The sequence below is a fragment of the Oncorhynchus gorbuscha genome, linkage group LG02 (genome assembly GCF_021184085.1).
Source record: "Oncorhynchus gorbuscha isolate QuinsamMale2020 ecotype Even-year linkage group LG02, OgorEven_v1.0, whole genome shotgun sequence".
In the NCBI taxonomy this organism is placed as follows: Eukaryota; Metazoa; Chordata; class Actinopteri; order Salmoniformes; family Salmonidae; genus Oncorhynchus; species Oncorhynchus gorbuscha.
Window position 1 is genome coordinate 41,577,535 of NC_060174.1, and position 23,394 is coordinate 41,600,928.

At 40.8% G+C, this 23,394-nt stretch overlaps 1 protein-coding gene across 1 annotated transcript; it reads left to right on the forward strand.

Moving 5' to 3' along the window:
- The first annotated feature begins 2,467 nt into the window (after positions 1-2,467).
- Positions 2,468-21,101, forward strand: LOC123992803 (ammonium transporter Rh type C 1). The gene is made up of 11 exons (XM_046294331.1): positions 2,468-2,690; positions 4,744-4,936; positions 16,435-16,585; positions 16,792-16,939; positions 17,032-17,198; positions 17,364-17,501; positions 17,686-17,822; positions 17,942-18,066; positions 18,915-18,988; positions 19,340-19,407; positions 20,359-21,101. The coding sequence occupies exons 1-11, from the start codon at positions 2,468-2,470 to the stop codon at positions 20,396-20,398; spliced, it is 1,464 nt and encodes a 487-aa protein (XP_046150287.1). The 3' UTR covers positions 20,399-21,101.
- The last annotated feature ends 2,293 nt before the right edge of the window (positions 21,102-23,394 follow it).

Consider the following 23,394-nt stretch of genomic DNA (forward strand, 5'->3'; position numbering starts at 1 on the left):
CATTTGCAACCAATCTTTAACTTCCTGACTGATGTCTTGAAATGTTGCTTCAATATATCCACATAATTTTCCGTCCTCATGATGCCATCTGTTTTGTATAGTGCAGCTGTCCCTCCTGCAGCAAAAGCACCCCCACAGCATGATGCTGCCACCCCTGTGCTTCACGGTTGGGATGGTGTTCCTCGGCTTGCAAGCCTACCCCTTTTCCCTCCAAACATAATGATGGTTAATTATGGCCAAACAGTTCAATTTTTTTTTCATCAGACCAGAGGACATTTCTCCAAAAAGTAAGATATTTGTCACCATGTGCAGTTGCAAACTGTAGTCTTGCTTTTTTATGGTGGTTTTGGAGCAGTGGCTCCTTCCTTGCTGAGTGGCCTTTCAGGCTTTGTCGATATAGAACTTGTTTTACTGTAGATATAGATACCTCCAGCATCTTCACAAGATCCTTTGCTGTTGTCCTGGGATTGATTTTCACTTTTCGTACCAAAGTACGCTCATGTCTAGGAGACAGAACTTGTCTCCTTCCTGAGCGGTATGACGGCTGCGTGGTCACATGGGGCTTATACTTGCGTTCTATTGTTTGAACAGATGAACGTGGTACTTTCAGGTGTTTGGAAATTACTCCCAAGGATAAACCAGACGTGTTGGGGTCTGCCATTTGTTTTCTGAGGTCTTGGCTGATTTCTTTTGATTTTCCCATGATGTCAAGCAAAGAGGCACTGAGTTTTAAGGTAGGTCTTGAAATACATCCACAGGTACTCCTCCAATTATCTCAAATTATGTCAATTAGTCTATCAGAAGCTTCTAAAGCCATGACATGATTTTCAGGAATTTTCCAAGCTGTTTAAAGTCACAGTCAACTTAGTGTATGTAAACCTCTGACCCACTGGAATTGTGATACAGTGAATTATAAGTGAAATAATCTGTCTGTAAACAATTGTTGGAAAAATTACTTGTGTCATGCACAAATTAGATGTCCTAACCGACTTGCCAAAACTCTAGTTTGTTAACAAAACATTTGTTGAGTGGTTGAAAAGCAAGTTTTAATTACTCCAACCAAAGTGCATGTAAACTTCCTATTTCAACTGTAGATTTAAAATCAAAGATTATACTCAGGGAGTTCAGGACTGTCTGACTACGTCATTTCAATGTGGATTATGAGGTTATATTTGGTTGAGACATTGTTCAATGTGATTACAACCTATATTCACCCACTCCAAAAGACAGCCAAAAGTTAGTTGATTTTCCATTGTGTTGTCAATATGATTTGAATCAAAGCAAAACTAAATTCCACTTTAAATAAAGTTTGATCAGATTTAGTCTTATTCTTTAACTTGTATTTTTGGAGATGGAGACTTGAATCCAACATATACATTTTTAACATATACACTTCCAGTAGGAGGTGCTGCACAGCCTATTGTTTGTTTTTTGATAGATGATATAACATTGAAAATCTGACTTTGTTTTAAAGGTACAAAAACATATTTTATACAAGGTTGGCCTCTTTTGAAATTGAGTTACCATGATGACATAATCCTGTGGTTGAGATTTCACCCTCAAAACAACAGTCTACATTGATGACTCTTAGGAAATCCAAGGTATTTTACACATCGGTTCCACTTTCTTTTATATTTCTTTCGTAGCCTTATTTTGCCACTCCAGTTAAATGAGAACACATTCTCATTTACAGCAATGACCTGCGGAATAGTTACAGGGGCGAGGGGGGATGAATGAGCCAATTGGAAGAAGTTGTTTTTGCCCAAAACTGGTTAAATCAACATTGTTTCCACTTCATTTCAACCAAAACATTCAATGTGATGAATAAATGAATCAATGTGGACAACTGGGAATTTCTTCTTTTTTACACGTAAATTTGAACGGAAATCCAACGAAATTGTGAAATGTTTTGTTGATTTCAGGTTGAATTCACGTTAGTTAACAACTCAACCAAATGTAAATACAAAATTGACTGTCTGACTGCCCCGCTGTCATTGCCACCACCTTCCCCGTAAATTCAATGACAGCAAACAAATATTACCTGGTCATCCAGGGGTAAGGGGGAAACACAAGGTGTGCAGTGGACCCTATCTTATTTTATTATATTCTACATAACTGTCTAATCTTTTTCTTCGTGATTATGTAGAATAGGAGACTGTGACATGAATCTTAGTATGTATACATTTTCTGCAGTATTTTGGGGTGTCCTGAAAAGAAGCTACGTGAGAAAAAGATCATGTTCATGTTTACCTCGAGAGGCGGGGAGCGTGGACTCAGAAGATTCCAAGCGGACACACCTCCGCCAACACCCTATGCGCCCTCCTCCCTGCTCACACATCTGAGATTATGTGGGCCCCCTAGAACTGCTGCCATTATCGCTTACACACTAGGCTACTACTGTGCAACATATGTGCCCGTCTTTATCCACAAGTCACTAAGGCAACTGGACCATTGTGGCGATACCAGAATGGGTTGTAGACAAAGCTTTAGGCAATGCTGTGACCGGCCGAAAAATACCAACGTCCGAATTAGTCTTCCGGCAGTGTGTTTCGTATGGCAAATGGTCATGATCATTTTATTCGGCATTTTTATCCGTTATGACCAAGAATCCGACGCACATTGGGCAGAGTATAGAAAATTTCAAAACATTTCCAGTGACATTGAGAACGACTTCTATTTCAGATACCCAAGTAAGTGACCCAAAATTATATGCTCGGTTGCTTTTACATTTCCGTAAACTATGTTTTCTTTAAAAAATATATATATATTTACATTCTATTTCATCACCAACCAGTTGTGAAACAAAATAGTAATATATATTCCAACCAAATATTTTCGTTTTGGTCGTTTTATTCAGAAACGTTGGTCATTAGGGTAGTCCTTTTCCTCTACAAAAGGATCACTTTTTATTGTCATGTTACTAAAAAGAATGACAACGCATAGCGTAGTATTTTATTTAACCAGGCAAGTGATTTAAGAACAAATTCTTATTTACAATGCCGGTCTACCCCTGTCAAACCCTAACGACGTTGGGGCAATTGTGCGCTGTCCTATGGGACCCGGTTGTGATATAGCCAGCCTCATGCTGCCCAATTCCAAATCTCCACTACAATGACCTGAGCTTGAATGTACAATTAAACAGTTGAGCAGTTATTAAATTAAAATTGACATTTAATAATTTGTTCAGAAATAGCATGTAATGTTAAGGTGATCACACCTACTATTCAGGGTTGGCGTCAGAACGAATCAGTTGGATGACTTTGACTTCCATAGGGGGGCACTTTTTTTCAATGAACCTGCTATGTTGAACATATTTTTTAAATAGATGTTATAGTAAAGGCGGCACGTGATTTTCAAGTTTGGGGAAGTTCCCAAGTTATCCTACCGTCTGCATGTCAGTTATGCTTTTTATATGTACATTTTTGTGGAACAGTTTCATTTCAATAATACATTTTTCGTTTCTCAAAATCACTGCCATGTGGTTAATTATAAAAATCGGAATTAAACCGATACATTTTAAATGTTTAATCTAACGCAAGAGCACCAGCCTCTGAGCGGCAGGTAGCCTAGAGGTTAGATTGTTGGACCAGTAACCGAAAGGTTGCTGGAGAGAATCCCTGAATTGACAAGGAAAAAAAGCTTTCATTAACTCCCTGAACCAGAAAGGCAGTTGGCCCAGTGTTCCCCGGTTGCCGAAGACATGGATATCGATTAAGGCATCCCCCTGCACCTCATTGAGTAGTTGGGTTAAATCTGGAAGACACATTTCAGTAAAGGACTTCAGTTGTACAATCCCCTTGACTGTCTGGACATGGTCCAGCAACTGTGTGAATGTAGGTCCATTTTACAGTTTCGATTTGGTTTTAGTCACTTTAAAGTATATTGAGTTATCCCCCCAGTAAATTACTACTCGAGTAAAAGGCAAAAAGTATCAAGTTTTTAATATACTTAAGTATAGTGGTGGAAAAAGTACTCAATTAACATACTTGAGTAAAAGTTAAAGTAAACGCTATACATCAAATTCCTTATATGAAGCAATCTATCTGCAATATTAAAGCTGATCTACTCCATAAAAAAAAGGAAAATAGTGTTTTTTACCAGTATGTACCTTCAGCACCTGACAAACATTATGACTATAAGGATGTGTCTTTTACATTTTTTACATCCAATACCCTGATCAATTAAACTTGTTTGCGGACATGAGCCATGAATGTACTGGCAGGACTATTTGTTGCCATGTAAAAAACACGTAGGGGCCCAGACAGACTGTTGTGTTGGCCCAGACTTGTGGGAGTCTCTATCCTTTAGAGGCAGAGCAGATGAACACTGATGAAAGCATTTAATCGCAATCACAATCACCTGCACTACTTTAGCTACTTCAATTTCAGTGTTTGCAATGGAGATACACATGCAAAAAGGTCCTGTCTTCTGCTCGTATTGTGATATAAGAGGATAACCATGTACCTACATCACCACCAGATTATGGCTGTGGGTCAGATAATAGGCAGGTTGTGCATTTTTTTCTGAAATAGTTCCAGACAGCATAAATGTATTCATCAGACATTTTGTCAACATAGTCTGATTTAATTAGAGGATGGATATGTTTGATCAAAGACCCATTTATCACCTTGGTTGAACTTTGATTGATATGGAACCCTTTCACTTCCATGACAGTATTGATCTGCGCTTCTTACTCCTTTCTACACCCCCCCCCCACACACACACACCCCCTATCTCTCTCAGGTTTCCAGGACGTCCATGTGATGATCTTTGTGGGCTTCGGCTTCCTCATGACCTTCCTGAAGCGCTACAGCTTTAGCGCCGTGGGCTTCAACTTCCTCATCGCTGCCTTCGGCCTTCAGTGGGCGTTGCTGATGCAGGGCTGGTTCCAATCTCTGGACCCCATGGACGGAAAGATCAAGATCAGCATGGAGAGGTTCAAGTTTGACGGCTTTGGTCTAACAGTGTTAAATTCGTTTTCTTGGTCTATTGAGATCAGTGAATATTAGTATCGGATTTGATAGGTGAAAGTGATGTGGGTTTAAAAATAATTATATAGAACTAGTTAAAGCATCCCTTTTTTCAGCGCAATGAATTATATAAATCCATACAATATTGTATGGATTGATATCTTTTTTTTTAACAAACTCACCCCATTCAACATCAATGTATAGAGCTCTTCTGGCTGACCATTCACTGACTGTAGTATGTATAACTTTAGCATGAATGAGTCATATGTGAATGAGTCAGTCATTCAGAATTTAGACCTACGTCATTGAAATCAATCCATAAAATAACATATGTTAATAGAAAAAGATCATGTGAGTGTGAGTGCCAGAAAGAGCATATTTAAAATATATATATATATTTTGGACCTTTATTTATACAGGTTTTTCTCATTGAGAGAGCATCTCTTTTCCAAGAGAGACCTGGTCCAATAGCAGCATTGGGAACAACGTTTCAGACAGAACAACTTAAATACACTAACACAACATTAAACAAAACTATAAACACACATACAGTGCAACAAAAACATTTGACCTTAAAAACACGAAAGTCTTGACTAAAAACAGCTGTCCTAAAGACGGAGGAGAAGTGGTGGGACCAGTCTGTGTGTAAAAATCTATCATACAGTGTCCTCAGAAAGTATTCATACCCATTGACTTATTCCACATTTTGTTGTGTTACAGCCTGAATTCAATTCTCACCAATCTATACACAATACCCCACAACGACAAAGTGAAAACATGTTTTTTAGAAATGTTTACAAATGATTGAAAATGAAATGCAGAAATATCTCATTGACATAAGCATTCACACCCCCGAGTAAATACTTTGTAGACGCACTGTCGTGACGTTGTATTGATTAATGTGACAACTGCTGTTCATCAAACGATTAACTGTTTATAATTACATGATTAAATTAATCAAGTCATTATTAACTCAGTAACCTGGGGCACCATGGGAAAATGTGGTTTTCTTGAGTTTCGATTTCCCAAATTAACTCAAAGAATATCAGAATATCGATTTTACAACCGTCGCTAATTAATTAATTTCCTCTACAGTCTCATCCTGAACGTTGCATAATCCGGGAATCTGCATTAACCCGAGTCCCACTAAATAAATCCATACCACACAAATTAAGTTGATTATTTATTTACTAACAAGCTAAAATGATAATATATAAGATACACATACACAAACACACAGTCTTGGCTATTGACTAGAATGTAGTACAATGAAACAGATCCCAAGCGGGCCAACACAATATGACGCGTGTTACACAAAATGGGGATTTAAAATGAGAGAGAAAGACAGAGTGCGCGAGAGAAGAACACACTTAGGTACATTTGTAAACTATTCTTAGTTTAACCCCAACCTTGCCCCGAACTGCCGCTCTTATGGGTCAGAATATAGTGATGTAATTACGTGTCGAAGGTCTCTGATGGGGTATCTCTTCGAGGACCGAGTTCCTCCTTCTCCTCTGATGGCGGCACCTCTGTTGTCACTGGGTGTAACTCTCTGATTGTCCACACGATGTCTGTGTCCTTTCCACTGCTTTCATTCATACACTGGATCCCTGAGCTACACGGCTGACCGTACTCAGAAGACCCCCTTTCAGAACAAGGGCGAGGAAACAGACCACTAACCCTCTCTGTTGTGGTCTGTTTCCTCGCCCTTGTCCTGAAAGGGGGTTTTCTGAGTACGGTCAGCCATGTAACTCAGGGATCCAGTGTATGAATGAAAGCAGTGTAGAAACACGATTCCTTGGAAAGTGGTAACCGGGTGGTCCTGCGTTCACCCTCTTAGACACAGCTACTCATCCGCAGCATAGATTGTTCAAAGGTTCCTTTGTCTTCTTCAACCCTGTGTTGCGTTTTGGGTTTGTGACTACCTCGGAGCTTGGCTGCAGCTCGTGGTCACCTAGTCTACTATGTTTCTTCTTAACTCATATGTTTTATACCCTCGGGTCAGAAAGGGGCGTTTCCATATTTATGGCAAGTTCTTTGGGCGTCGCTAGTTACGAGGCAAGTGCTGGATTTTACTCAGATCCAATTTAGACAACTAACTTCACATTTTATCTTTACAAAAACATTATATTTAATCTTTACATTTTCCACACAACGTACAGTATGAAAACATCAGGTTACATATTGTGAAAAGTTTTCAAATTACAATGTTTTCATTATAACGTCATCATTTAACTTTTAATAACATAACAAAAAACGACATTCATTTTAATATTCCATCTATCGTCATCACCACCATTTTGGCTGACGAAACATATTGTCCCAAAGTCCATCTATTGCACGTTACTGTTCTGAGGTAGGTTCTCCATAGGCCCAACATACATTCCATTCCTCCACAGTGAGAGGACAAAGGGATTTTGTCTGCTGTCTTTATTAAGATTTGCAATGGGCGTGAGGTGTCATAAACCCCCCCCCACCTCCATACCTCTCTATCTCTCCTCCTCTGGTGGGTGTGAGATATATAATCTGTAGGAGTGTGGCCCATGGTAACCTGACCTGAACAGGCCAGTCATGACAGTCCCCCTCTGGTGGGTTAAACTTAGAAGGATTCTGCATGTTGCAATCCACCATAAGAATGACCATCTGCACGCTGCAGATCACCACTAGAATGGATATGGGAGGTCCAGCAGTGGCTCTGTGTTCCGGCCCGTTGTCCAGTTGTCCCTGCTAGTGGATCTAGGCAGTAACTTGGGCAGACGTTAATAACGCAAAACACTCATCGCAAAACATAGATCATTACATTTCTTCCCCAAATGAGCGGCGTTGTGGCTTTAACTGGTGGTTGTATGGGGAACTTGTTTATGGCTCTATCACTTCAAAGGAAATTCAATAAAATGAATAAAAACAAAAACAAGAGATATAGAAAATATAGCTATCACACCTTAATCACCTAATATGGACTATGTTCAAAATATGTCCACGGTCTATCATGGCATTGACTCTAATGCCATATCTAGGGCGATCCTACTTGAAGGTGGGTAGTTAAGGCATTTGGAAAAATGGCACCCTGAATGGAAAAACTTTGGGTGGTTGAGTCATGGTGTTCGTAAGTCATAGTGGTGGACGCGAACGGTGTGTTAACCAACCATCGATTCCGTACCACCTCCACTTGTGTGGTGGTGGCCCAATCCCTTGTTTGGTTATTTTGGCTCTACAGCGTTCTTCGCTGATGATAGGCTTCAGACCACAAAGATGCTCAGTGTTATCCCTGACGAACGGTTTGCTTGGACTGAGGTAGTGGACGTCTTTGGTTAGAGTACACATTAACAGGTTAGGGGTGAGATAGAAATCTGTATTGTTTTCCTGATAAGCTATGTCTGGGGGTGTGGCAATTTTCATGTGTGTTCTGTCACGGCAAAATCCTACATTTAGAATCGTCTTCAATCTATAGATATTCTCCAATTCAACAACTGGCAGCGTCAGTAAAAATCCCACTTCATTACGATCACATCCCCAGACTATAGGCCAAATGTGACTGTAACAGCCTTACCATGGTTGTAGTAGCTGAGGTCAATATGTCGTACACCATTGAGAGGGGCACTAGATACGAGGGGATTCTATTCATGGCCAAGTGGTCCGTAGAACTGCTAAACTTCACAGAGAAAATCCTCCAATAACAATCGAACCAATTGGACATGGGCAAAGTCATGGTTCCTGACCTCTACTAGCTTTCCTAAATATTGGAGCGTTTTGTTCAGGAGAGTGGCATGTGTGTTTACCACCAGAATAGTGTCATGGAGAGACTTTCCCACATGTTGCAACCTGAGTGCCTGTGCTTTCATCTGTTGCTGGATAAGTGGCATCTCTTCAGTAATCTCCCTAACATTTCGCTTGACTTTGGCTAGACTGACTGCGTTGACTTTAGTGGTACCTAGGGCAAATAGTGACCCTACGGCTGCACCTATCGAGAGTAGCGCCCGGACTAATAATTTTTTCTCGCCTGGGCACTGCTAGTTCTGACTGGGTGACTGTGAAGTTTTGGAGCTGGGCCAACATATGGGCAGTGTCTAGCTGGGCATGCTTAACTGCCTGGAAGGTCCAATCCCGGGCCAACTCAAATAAGCCGCAGGTGAAATGTGTTGGCGGTACATGTTCTTTGCATCTAGGCGGACATACACCCTCTGCGTGTATACTCTGCAGTTAGTTATAAGGAGTCCTGGATCATCGCAGTGAACGATTCCCGTACGGGGTCCGCTCGTGATTACATCTGCTGGGTTGGTTTTGACAAGGGCGCAGTGTGTCAGGATCAGCCAAAGGAACTCCATCCTAAAGAAAAGCATAATCAGAGATATTGTTTGATTATTTCAGTTATTTCCTATCGTAAATGAAAATGTTTTGACAACTGTTTTTCCTGATTTTCCTATTTTGGACAGCACAGCGCAGGACAATATCAATAGTGACAACACGTATATCTTGTAGTTGGGAGGAGAAGAAAATATGTTAGGTGCAATGCACTGATCTCCTGGAAGGGATCAGCTGAAGGTACAGTGACTTGCGAAAGTATTCACCCCCTTAGCATTTTTTCTATTTTGTTGCCTTACTACCTGGAATTAAATGAGTTTTTTGGGGGGTTTGAATCATTTCATTTACACAACATGCCTACCACTTTGAAGATGCAAAATATTTTTTATTGTGAAACAAACAAGAAATAAGACAAAAAAAACAGAAAACTTAAGCGTGCATAACTATTAACCCTCCCAAAGTCAATACTTTGTAGTGCCACCTTTTGCAGCAATTGCAGCTGCAAGTCACTTGGGGTATGTCTCTATAAGCTTGGCACATCTAGCCACTGGGATTTTTTCCCATTCTTCAAGGCAAAACTGCTCCTGCATCTTCAAGTTGGATGGGTTCCACTGGTGTACAGCAATCTTTAAGTCATACGACATATTCTCAATTGGATTGAGGTCTGGGATTTGACTAGGCCATTCCAAGACATTTAAATGTTTCCCCTTTAGCAGTAAGATTAGGGTCATTGTCCTGTTAGGAGGTGAACCTCCGTCCTAGTCTCAAATCTCTGGAAGACTGAAACAGGTTTCCCTCAAGAATTACCCTGTATTTAGCGCCATCCATCATTACTTCAATTCTGACCAGTTTCCCAGTCCCTGCCAATGAAAAACATCCCCCCCAGCATGATGCTGCCACCACCATGCTTCACTGTGGGGATGGTATTCTCGGGGTGATTAGAGGTGTTGGGTTTGCGCCAGACATTGAATTTTCCTTGATGGCCAAAAAGCTCAATTTTAGTCTCATCTGACCAGAGTACCTTCATCCATATGTTTGGGGAGTCTCCCATATGCTTTTTGGCGAACATCAAACATGTTTGCTTATTTTTTTTCTTTAAGCAACAGCTTTTTTTCTGAACACTCTTCCGTAAAGCCCAGCTCTGTGGAGTGTATGGCTTAAAGTGGTTCTGTGGACAGATACTCCAACCTCCGCTGTGGAGCTTTGCAGCTCCTTCAGGGTTATCTTTGGTCTCTTTGTTGCCTCTCTGATCAATGCCCTCCATAACTGGTCTGTGAGTTTTGATGGGCGGCCCTCTCTTAGCAGGTTTGTTGTGGTGCCATATTCTTTCCATTTTTTAATAATGGATTTAATGGTGCTCTGTGGGAGGTTCAAAGTTTTGGATATTTTTTTATAACCCAACCCTGATCTGTACTTCTCCACAACTTTGTCCCTGACCTGTTTGGAGAGCTCCTTGGTCTTCATGGTGCCGCTTGCTTGGTGTTGCCCCTTGCTTAGTGATGTTGCAGACTCTGGAGCCTTTCAGAACAGGTGTATGTATACTGAGATCATGTAACAGATCATGTGACACTTAGATTGCAAACAGATGGACTTTATTTAACTAATTATGTGACTTATGAAGGTAATTGGTTGCACCAGATCTTATTTAGGGGCTTCATAGCAAAGGGGGTGAATACATATGCTCGCACCACTTTTCCATATATATATTTAAAAAAATACATTTAAAAAAAAACTTCTTGCGTCGAGCAATCCCTTATCCGGGAGCGTAATCATAGCCTCAAGCTCATTACCATAACGCAACGTTAACTATTCATGAAAATCGCAAATGAAATGAAAGAAATATATTCACTCACAAGCTTAGCCTTTTGTTAACAACACTGTCATCTCAGATTTTCAAAATATGCTTTTCAACCATAGCTACACAAGCATTTGTGTAAGAGTATTGATAGCTAGCATAGCATTAAGCCTAGCATTCAGCAGGCAACATTTTCACAAAAACAAGTAAAGCATTCAAATAAAATCATTTACCTTTGAAGAACTTCGGATGTTTTCAATGAGGAGACTCTCAGTTAGATAGCAAATGTTCCGTTTTTCCAAAAAGATTATTTGTGTAGGAGAAATCGCTCTGTTTTTTTCCATCACGTTTGGCCAAGAAAAAACCCAGAAAATTCAGTCATTACAACGCCAAACATTTTTCCAAATTAACTACATAATATCGACAGAAACATGGCAAACGTTGTTTAGAATCAATCCTCAAGGTGTTTTTCACATATCTATTCGATGATAAATCATTCGTGGCAGTTGGGTTTCTCCTCGGAAGCAAATGGAAAAATACACGCAGCTGGAGATTACGCAATAATTGCGACGGAGGACACCAAGCGAGCACCTGGTAGATGTAGTGTAAAATGGTCACTCTTCCAATGATATGCCTACAAATACGTCACAATGCTGCAGACACCTTGGGGAAACGACAGAAAGTGTAAGCTCATTCCTGGCACATTCACAGCCATATAAGGAGACATTGGAACACAGCGCCTTCAAAATCTGTGGCATTTCCTGTTTGAAATTTAATCTTGGTTTCGCCTGTAGCATCAGTTCTGTGGCACTCACAAATAATATATTTGCAGTTTTGGAAACGTCAGAGTGTTTTCTTTCCAAAGCTGTCAATTATATGCATAGTCGAGCATCTTTTCGTGACAAAATATCTTGTTTAAAACGGGAACGTTTTTTTATCCAAAAATTAGAAGAGCGCCCCCTATATCGAAGAAGAAGTAATTATTTTAATTTCACTTCACCAATTTGGACTATTTTGTGTATGTCCATTACATGAAATTCAAATAAAAATCCATTTAAGTTACAGGTTGCAATGCAAAAAAATAGCAAAAATGCCAAGGGGGATGAATACTTTTGCAAGGCACTGTACTTAAGAATTTTCTTAGTGCCTTCGACTTGCTAGGTTTCTGTCTATTCGGTGCTGGCTTGCACCCCTTCTATTCCCATGGGGCGAGTGTACAACTTGATTTGGTTCCTGTGGACCCACTTTAACATTGTGTTTTGTCAACCTTTGATGGTTCTGATTTGATAAGCTACAGGTGACAGCTTCACCACAATCTCGTGTGGCCCCATCTAGTGGGGCAGGAACTTTGTTGCAACGCCCGCGGGTTTGGTGTATATGTAGTACCACACCTGAGTTTATGTTTAGTTGCATTCTGTGAACGAAAGTCATGTGAACCTGCCAAAACCAATTCGGACACTGGGTGATTGACAGGATCAGACAGGAAAGCCTTCAAAGTCTGAGGGACCCATCTTGGTTTTGCATTGCTACCAGGTCACCATTCAGGAATGAATGAGTTGGCAACACATTATGTTAGTGCGAAGACGTTTCCCGCGATGCTACATGGCTGTGTGTTACTGCAGATACCATGGCCGCCTCGGTGGTTTTGCGTCTCGGGGATCGAACACCCAAGGGGTGACGTGAATTGCACCAGATTTCGCCCTGCTGTCGGTATGGTCGTTGCCAAGTTTGTTCATGACAAGGTGATTTGGAGTGTCCCTTGACTTTCTTCCAATCTTCCAGTATGTCGTGTTTGGTGATGAGGTCATCGCAAGCTAGAATGAGATCTTTGTTTTTCACTTCTTTGCCACTTGAAGTGGTCATGTGTTTTTGTTTCCAAAACAGTAAGGGGCATAAGAAGGTGAGTCTGGCATAGTCTGAGTTGGTGCAGATTGTTTTGACAAGTCGTGTTTCACCGCCATTTGCAGTGTGATAAGCACGCCCACTTCTGAGGACTGGCTGGTCTTGTTGCCTAGCTAAAATTGTCATTGTGCCATACCAATCCCACACCAGCTTGCAAATGGTCTAGATGGCGGTAAGAACAGCCATCCGCAAATGCTATCGGCATGCCAAGACCCACGTTTTCTTCGAAGAAGTGATGGTTCGAAGGCAATGGCGGAGCTACATCACCGGGGGTGGTGTGAAGTCGGTTTCATCATCACCACACCTTTGACACACCCAAAGTCAGGTTTGACCCTTCGTTTGACCCTTTGACCCTTTTGCGTAGTTGACTACTACATCATGGATCTGCAGCGTCATCAGTCAAGTCGCTATTATGCTGTTGTGTACAGCACCCTCACTGATTCGTTGGCTTTTCAGAAAAGTCACAGGCTGGTGACATTTTTCTATGATCACTTTTTGTCCGCCGACATGACTGGTGAAGTGTTTGACCGCCCAGACTGTCAAAAGCAGCGCTTTTACGCAGTCTGAGTACTTGTGTTCAGCAGTTGTCTGCCTCTTTTATTTTTTACCCATCTACCAATAGGTACCTTTTTATTTTACCTTTATTTAACCAGGCAAGTCAGTTAAGAACATATTCTTATTTTCAATGACGGCCTGGGAACAGTGGGTTAACTGCCTGTTCAGGGGCAGAACGACAGATTTGTACCATGTCAGCTCGGGGGTTTGAACTCACAACCTTGCGGTTAACCACTAGGCTACGCTGCCACCCCACTTGTCTTTGTGGTTGAATCTGTGTTTGAAATTCACTGCTCGACCGAGGGACCTTACAGAGGTCTGTATGAGGTACAGAGATGAGGTAGTCATTCAAAAAATCATGGTAAACATGAGTGAGTCCATGCAACCTATTATGTGACTTGTTAAGAAAAATGTTTCTCCTGAATTAATTTAGACTTGCCATAACATAATTATTGACTCAAGACATTTCAGGTTTTCATTTTTAATACATTCGAAAAAATGTCTAGACACAGTATTCACCTTTGACCTTATGGGGTATTGTGTGTAGACCAGTGGGAAATAAAATCTATTGAATCCATTTTTAATTCAGGCTGTAACATCAAAATGTGGAAAAAGTCAAGTGGTGTGAGTAATTTCTGCAGGCACTGTATGTATCACCTGTTACTGTTGATCCTCTTGACTTGTGAGATGTACAGTCTGTACACAGTAATGGGAGGGCAAACAAAAGACATATTAGTGCTAATCATGCATTTATGATTCTGCTGAAGTTTCTACAATCTTGTGTAAACAGATATGATATGTGTGGGTGCATGTCTGTGTGACGTGTGTGTGGAATCAAACATGTACCCCTGTGTACCCGTGTATGCCTCTGTGCCTGTGCACGTGAACAGATAAATGTCTAAGGGTACTTGAGCACCCGCCCTTTTGCCCTCATATGAGAAAAGTGCCCAAATTTTTATTTAACTTTTAGTATATTTTCACTCTTGTTAGTTAAATGAATTGCCCATCAAACTAGCTAATTTCTCATGATTGAATCTTGGAAAATTCCCAATCCTCCTCCCCCACTCGAGTCCATCCCGACTGCACTTGTCCTGCAGGCAGAAGCTACAGGTGCCGAAAGGTAGTGTAGTAGGGGCTACCTTTTGAGTTGCATGTGTCTTCTCACGGTTAGGAATAGGGAATCAGAACAAAAAATAATCACAGTTAAAGACCAGTTAGATTGTTTCAACAGCATAGCTAACTAGCTGTCTAACTAACTAGCTGATTTACATAATCTACATCCGCTATGATCAGCTGATAGCCCGCCCCACTTTGCCCTCTCTTTGAGCAGTAGGCTGTAAACTTGCAGGGATGAGTGTGATTTGACAGAAAATAAAGGCCTATGCTGTTGAAATTTGATTACAGGAACATTAGATAATGAACTATGAATGTAAGAATTTTAAGTCAACTGTGGTTTCGGGAGGTAGGGTGCCCTTTTCACTGAGCACTCTAATGCCATAATAATTGCCATAACGCTAATGCTTTAACGCTAATGCCATAACGCTAATGCCATAACAGCCGTTTCGTATCCTAGCAGAACAAATTGTTATAAAGTAAGATGCAAATTAAGGGCTCTATTCAATCCGCAGTGCTGAAGAGTTGAAATTTAAAGGTAATTTACAATTGAGCCTACATATAAAGCATTTAGCGTTAATGCAGTTTGAGTGAATGCATTGCCTTTACATTTTTATCATGCTGTAAAGCCAAACTTCAGTGCTACGGATTGAATCGAGCCCTTAAAACCTTTTACAGCAGTGGGCTAAATAAGGGTCACACAATGTTTCTTGGTAGTCTTAAACAAATCTACCTCGAAATTGAAGTATTCACCTCACACACATGGTTATCGGCTTTAACAAAAGAAGACACCTGCACCATGTCAGATATTGAGTTTAAATGTATTCAATTTTGAGTTTGCATGCCAATATTACACTTTATATACATCACATAAGACTGAAATATAACAAAACTGTTTGACATAGAAACACTGTATTTTCGGCATAAAGAAAAATAAAAGAGTATTAATTATAAACTTAAGAGAAATCTAACATTCCACCCATGAGACCACTAGGTAATTTGACTGCAGGAAAGGTGTACTCTGTGTTGTGAGGTGTACAGAGTCACAGTAAGCTCCAAAAATATTGGCAGTGACACATTTTTTGTTGTTTTGGCTCTGTACTCAAGCACCTTGTAAGTATGATCATATTCATTTTACAGTTATAAGCAATGTGAAATCTTATAGTAAGTTGTTTATGTTTATTATTGTTACTATATTTAGAAATCATTTCAGTCATTTCAATCCCTATTGCCCCTCACAAAAATATTAGATTTGTCATATTTTCATAGTATTTGTACTACGTACTTGAGCTTGTGTCCTCAAACGTGAGTACACCTCAGCAATTTATTTTCAAAAAATACCAGAAAGGTAAGTTCCAGACCTTTCCAAAACTATACAACATTAACATTCCCACAAGTGTGTAAAGCTGTCGTCAAGGCAAAGTTTGGCTACTGTGAATAATTGCAAATATAAAATATATTTTGATTTGCTTAACACTTTTTTGGTTACTACATTATTCCATGTGTTATTTCATATGTTTGCTGTCTTCACTATTGTTCTACAATGTATAAAATAATAAATTATATTGTATTGTGTGTAGATTGAGGAAAAATCAATTTTAGAATAAAGTTGTAACAAAATGTCAAGGGGTCTGAATACTTTCTGAATGCACTGTACTAACCTAGCCTGGTCCCAGATCTGTTTTTGCTGTGTTACAATGACCAAATGAGTTGTCAAGTCAGCAAAACAGGATATGGTATCAGGCTGACACTGACCCACTATACATTGTAATCCTGCTCTGGTTCCTTCCTTCTCAGTCTGATCAATGCAGATTTCTGTGTAGCCAGCTGCCTAATAGCGTATGGGGCGGTGCTAGGCAAGTTGAGCCCAGTCCAGCTGATGGTGATGACACTGTTTGGAATCACTCTGTATGCTGTGGATGAGTTCATCATCCTCAACCTCATACATGTAAGTCTTTAGTAAATGAAGGATTTAATATTAAGTCCTACATACATGGTTCTCACAAATGGCCCACAGTGATGCTGTATCAAGGTCTGTGCTTGATTGATTTTCTGAATACATTTACTGTTACAATAGGGTTTTGTGGAATAGATGTTGATATCCACATATACGAATAAGGTGGCTGGTTTACTGTATATTATTCTCCCTTACAGGCCAGGGATGCTGGCGGCTCCATGGTGATCCATACATTCGGGGCTTATTATGGTCTGTCCATCTCGTGGATGCTGTACCGGCCCAACCTGGACCAGAGCAAGCGTCTGAATGGCTCTGTCTATCACTCAGACGTCTTTGCCATGATCGGTGAGTTGGATTCACAATAGTTGACTCTTTGCACATTTTGCATACTGGTATATATGCAGCTGTACTACCATGGATCCACCCCTGTCCCGTAGGAACCCTGTTCCTGTGGATGTTCTGGCCTAGTTTTAACTCAGCCATCACGGACCACGGGGATGGGCAACATCGAGCGGCCATCAACACCTACCTGGCCCTGGCCTCCACTGTCCTCACCACCGTAGCCATCTCCAGTCTCTCCCAGAAGACTGGCAAGCTGGACATGGTAATTGGCCATATGGTGTGACTTACATACATGGTCCTGGTTCCAGATCTGTTTGGTCTGTCTTGCCAACTCCTATGGTCATTGGAGTAATGGCCATTCCCGTTTCCTTTTTATCATACATCTCCACTCAAACTATTGGCCAACCGTTCTGTTCCTGTGTTCCAGGTTCACATCCAGAACTCCACGCTGGCAGGGGGTGTTGCCGTGGGTACGGCAGCAGAGTTCATGCTAATGCCTTATGGGTCTCTGATCATAGGGTTCTGCTGTGGCATCATCTCCACCCTGGGCTACATCTATATCACGGTAATGTAGAATATGGAGTCACATCAGCTTTGTTCATCAGAGTTATTTGCAACTTTCCACGAAATGTGCCTACCGAATGCAGTGAAGGAGTGTAATTGCTAGTTCGAGGCTCGTATAGTAGTGACTACTGACTGGGGTCATACTCCTATTTGATTCGTGGGCATGTATGTGTCTGTTCCCTCAGCCATTCATGGAGAAGTATCTGAAGATCCAGGACACGTGTGGCATCCACAACCTCCACGCCATGCCTGGGGTCATAGGGGGCATTGTGGGCGCCGTCACTGCAGCAGCCGCCAGTGAAGGGGTCTATGGCAAGGCGGGGTGAGTTATGGCATATCATTATGCACATCCAATGCTGCAACAATGAAGTCTGCTCAGTTTGTCTGCTTCCAATAGTTTTTTTCCCCCACCTCAGATATAGTAAATGTTTTTTTTAATAGGTTGATAAACACATTTGACTTCACGGGGAAATGGAAAGACATGGTGCCGAGCCGGCAGGGAGGACACCAGGCAGCAGGGCTCTGTGTTGCCCTGTGCTTTGGAGTCGGAGGAGGAATCATTGTTGGTGAGTTGGACACAATGTAACCGTCTCTAGATTAGATTGTATGCGCTGATCAAAACAGGTTCTGAGATCCCAGGCCACCACACAAACAAGGCTAATATACTGCAAGGTCAAAGATTTTTAAATGTACAAAAATCTGGTTCACACGCTCAGTCTCAGAGATGCAGTACATACTGCTGGATGTCCTCAAGATTGGCTGCCCCCACCACCCTTCGATCATCATCTGCTCGCGGCACCCAGCCCACAGAACAGTGCTGGCAGCACAGATATAGAGAGGAAACATCCATTCTGAACAGAAGTATTCCACCTGACCCACACATTTAGGGGTCTACCGTTCATTATCTGCGTGGTAGTGAGCGTGGTCGACGCTGGTCCCCATCAAGGTTTCAGTGGTGGTGGCGGAGGCAGCAGCAGTGATGGCCATCTCCCTCCATCAGCAGGCCCAGACTGATGCTGAAAGCTCCTTTTTCAGTTGTGTGGTAGCTCATTAAGTCAATCAGGCCCAACTCCTGTCTCCAAGGGGAGTCTACAATAAATCAATTAGGAAACACAAAAGGAAGGAGAAACACAGCAAACAATAGAAATCATGCAACATTTGAATAAGGCTCACAAAGTATATTGAATAAAGAAAGGTCACTGCCCACTCAAAATAAATGTTACATTCATACAAAAAAGTATGGTCTCCATTTTGGGTTAAATATAAGGGAGACAACATGTGACACATTCATGAGTGTTTTAGTGAGGACAGGTTTTGAGGGAGCTGACTAGTTCATGTAGTATTGTGCGGCTGGGGTGGTGTCTTTGAATAACTGCTGTATGTACTCCGTGGTGAGGATGCTGTTTGTCCCTAGGCTGTATCCTGAGGATGCCTATCTGGGGGGATGCTCCTGATGACAACTGCTTTGACGATGAACTCTACTGGGAGGTGAGATACTGTCCTAAACCATTAAAGTCCAAATGCATTCATAGCATGAAGACTGAAGTCATTTTCGACCGATCTTTCTGAAGGTGATTTCTGAGCATTTTCTTTGTTGAGAATTTGAATCAAAACAATGTGTCATTGTTAACTGTTTCCCTAATACTGTCACGTCCTTCATGGAATGGTTAATACCAATATTTAGTTATTAGCTTGTTTCCAGTCCGAGGAGGTTTGCTTATTATGACTAAATGGTCTTTGATTTGTAGAGGCTAATGAAGGATATAGCAGTGGAAACTATTTACCTCTTTTTTTACATGCTTTTGGAAGTTCGAATCAAATGTTGATTTCTGCCCTCAGTTACCTGAGGATGAAGAGAGCATTCCACCTATACTGGAGGACAACAACCACATGCGGAACAGGGATGTGTAAGTAGCAGATTTGTGCAACAATAGGATTATGGAGGTTGGATTGTAAGGCTTTTGTTCATTATGCCTTATGATACGACAATAGTTCCTGTTTTTTTGGTTAGTCATGTTACTTGACCTGGATTTGAAACTTTTTTCATCAAACGTCCCCTTTAATTTTTGTCAGATGGTCCATAACCATCCTCAGAGAATTGCTTTAATTTAAGTCTAATTCTTTTTTCTGGAAAAGGCTTATTATAATAAAGATTCAAATCCAGGTCATGTGACATAATTAACCAAAACACAGGGCCCTAAAATGCCTTTGTCCTCATAAAATGTGTTATGTCAAATATCCTCAAGATGGCAGCAGACCACTGTGCTATATGAAGTGTATGCCCACCCGAGTGCATACAATCCATGTTTGGGCCCACACAATAGCCCACACAATACTGTGAAAAATTGACACAAATTAGTTGACAACATGTTGTTTCAGACTTTTTGAAAAGCTGAATTGGTCTTTGTGCTCTACGTGTGTGTTGCTCATCTGTTCTGTGTGTTGCTCATCTGTTCTGTGTGTTGGTAGGGGTGTTCCATAGCCCTGGACAGGTGCTTTCTGAAAGTGACCTTGAAGTTATCCTGTAGCCGTTGTGCTTGGCCTGAAAATGACAATGGTACTGCTTTTAGAATAGGTCATTTTCAGGGCAGTGACTGGGGATTTAAAAAACAATTTACTCTGTGTGAGAGGAGGATTTTGTCTAATTAGGTGGAATCTGTCTATTTGATGTAGAACAATATAGAAAAAGAACAGGAACCAACTTTCTCTCAATTCCCTTTAAGCAAAGCAACGTGAAAATAGAAAGAGTGTACTGGTCAGAAATTATGAATAAATGGTCTGAAGCCTATGTGTAGTCCTGGGCTGTACCAGTTTCACGCAAGGGTTGTAATCTTAACGTAACCTTTTGTCATTCACAGTACAGAATCCCATTTCTCTATGGAACAGAGTCAGAACTGACGCTAGAGCCTGATGTCATCCCCCCCTACAAAAACTGATGGTTCTATCCTACACTGACTCATGCTGGACAGAAAACAATCCTATCCTCCTGTTCTGTTCATGGAATTTAGTCAATCTTTACTACTTTACATTGGAATCACAACAAGAACTCCCTGAGAAACAGTGACAATTATCTTTGTTTAATGAAATTGTTTTGGCAAATGATAGAATAACCAGACAAAAATAATGGTGCCATGTTTCTATCACCAGTCAGGCCTAAGTCGAATCCTAAGCAGGTAACCCTACATCATTAATATTAACAGTAAGATAGGTGACTGTACACCTTATTTTCCACATTGTCATTGTGTCACCTTACCAAATAAAGACCACAGGCCAAACCACCGGTGATGCTGGTGTGAGAGGAATTATTGCATTAATCGGAATTTGTGGAGATTCTGTCCTTTGTGACACGTATAATCAAATACAATTGTCACATGCTTTGTAAACAACAGGTGTAGACTAACAGTGAAACGTTTCCTTATGGCCCCTTCCCAAAAATGCAGAAGCAGAAATGGTCAGGAACCCTAACACGGAAGCTATCCACTGCAGCGCTCTCTTCAATCTTCTACTGTATGTCATGTTTTGTTTATAGCTTAGGTTGATGTTTTTTTAGGTCCAGTTGGTTTTATGGTTTATCCAAATGACTCTATGGAATTTCAGCTCAAGCTTTCATCGTTTAGTCATAGAACCTGATTCAATTTGCATCGCTGCATTCAAGGAGTGTAAAGTATATTTATGACTGTAGAGAAAGGGGGTACATTACCGGTGTTTATAGTGAGATGTGAATTTGATTAAACTAAATCAAGGCAAACGAAAACTGCTGTGTTTGGATGTCTTCACTTATAACCTGTTTTACATATTTAATTTATTGTTCATTCTAATCTGTACGTTATGAAGCATTTTATTAAATCTAGCTACCCATTTGTGCAACCTCATCACGAAGTGTTTGAGTCTATTGTAGTGGAGTAGGACTACTGTAGCAGGTCTTCACAGGTCTCCCAAACTCGACTACCTGAGAGGGTCTAGGTCCAAAATTCCTGATTGTATCGTTTCTCGGGTGTATGTAGCTACCAGTGGTGGACCCAACTACAGCTCTGCATAGCCTAAAGCATATACATTTTACGCTAATAAGGTGCATTTATTGACTTATAGATGGTCTAGCCAACATATAAAACTCTGTTCGTTAACCAGAAGAGAAACTTCTGATAAACCTTGTCACTCTGGTCCAATTGGATCCGGGTCTAGGTCCAACTTTTTGCACCTGAGAAGACCTCTGTGTAGCATATTTTTTTGGGGGGCTCCAAACAAGAAGTTCCCTCACAGAAAAAATTAAGTTAATCCATCATTTAATTTTGCAGGTCTTCTGCTTTGAAAACATTGAGTACAAAATAAGTTCAGTCTTTTATTGTAAAGTAAGTGGATCCAGGGCTTTTTCTATTAAGCTTACCAATGAGAATGGGTTTAGAACCCTTCTAGACTGCTTCTTTTAGAAAAGCTACTCTTATTAGCAAGAAAATGCATCGTATTTAATTGTATTACAATTGTTTCAATCACTTTCATGCAATTTTCACAAGTATGTGGTGCATTTTCACTAAGCACAGCAGTCTAAACAGATACTCAAAATGGATAATGTTTAAAAACTAAGCACATTCAGTTGACTGAGTAACTACATTTACACGTTCACTTGTTCACTGCACCAAATCACTCTTAATTTGGATACATATTCGATATGAGTATCTGTTTTTCAAAATGCGATATTCACTTTCATTATTATTTTCTTTTAATTTGTTAGTACAATTAACTTCATCTAACCACTCCAATCTGAAAACTACTGAACCAAAGTTATGTAGTGCCTAGTTAACATATGTAGTTTGACAACTGCTGAACACTATATTTTTACCTCAAATGTATCAGTTTATAAATGTTGGAAGGTAAAACTAAATCATATGTCTGTAAATAGTACATCATTCTCCATCTGCCAGTGTGCTTCAATAGTACAAAGTGGAAAGTCACCCTGTACTACCATTGCTGAAATACCTGATTTGTATATAACCATATAATCCATATATTTAATTGATACACTAAGCTGAATAATTCCAAGCAGAGACTGGCAATACTGTATTAGTTGACAAGTCTTGTAGAAAAAGTGATCTTGTACAAGGTTTCATTGGTCAAAACTGGAATTTCACGAGTTAAGGACCAGACTTCGAAATGGGTTTATAATTTTTTATTGAGGATATGGAATGGACGTGAGAATGAGGATGAGAATGGACCAGATGAAGCAGAGGGCTGCAGATGAAGGATCCAGGGGGTGGAATCTAGAGATTGGAGTCTTAGGTAGACATGGTCAGGCCATGGTAGTTATGCTGCTGTGGTGATGGCAATCCCTAAAAAGAAAACTCCAAGTTAGTCTGACTCTGGCGAGGAATTGAGCTGTTCTGGACTGCAGGTGCTGAATGGTTGGCGATATAGTTGAGGTAGTACAGGCATATGGATGAGATGCCCATGGAGTTACCCAACCTTAAACCCCAGGAGAGCAAGCAGAAGCGACGGTGGCGAGGAAAATAACTCCCTTGAAGGAAGAAAACCTTAAGAGGAAGTAGGCTTAGCTGAGGAGCCAATCCTCTTTTGGCTGATTAGGTAGGATTCTGTGTGTGAGGTGGATGGTGTCTGTAAACTGAGGCAGGAACTGGAGAACTGCTTGAGTTAATGCAGGTTCTAAGAGATGAGCATGTTGTGGGCTGTTGTCAGGGTGGATGTAGGAATGATAGGCTTGAGGGGACCAGCGTCCAAGGAGTGTTTGGGATGCCGTGTCGAGATGCCATGGATGCAGCTCTGATGTGGAAGTAGTGTCTGGAGAATTGGTCAGCAGGATAGCTGGGATAGGGATAGCTTGTCTCAGATGGGAATGGAACCATTGGCGAGGTGATGGAGCCAGATTCAGTGATGAATAGTGG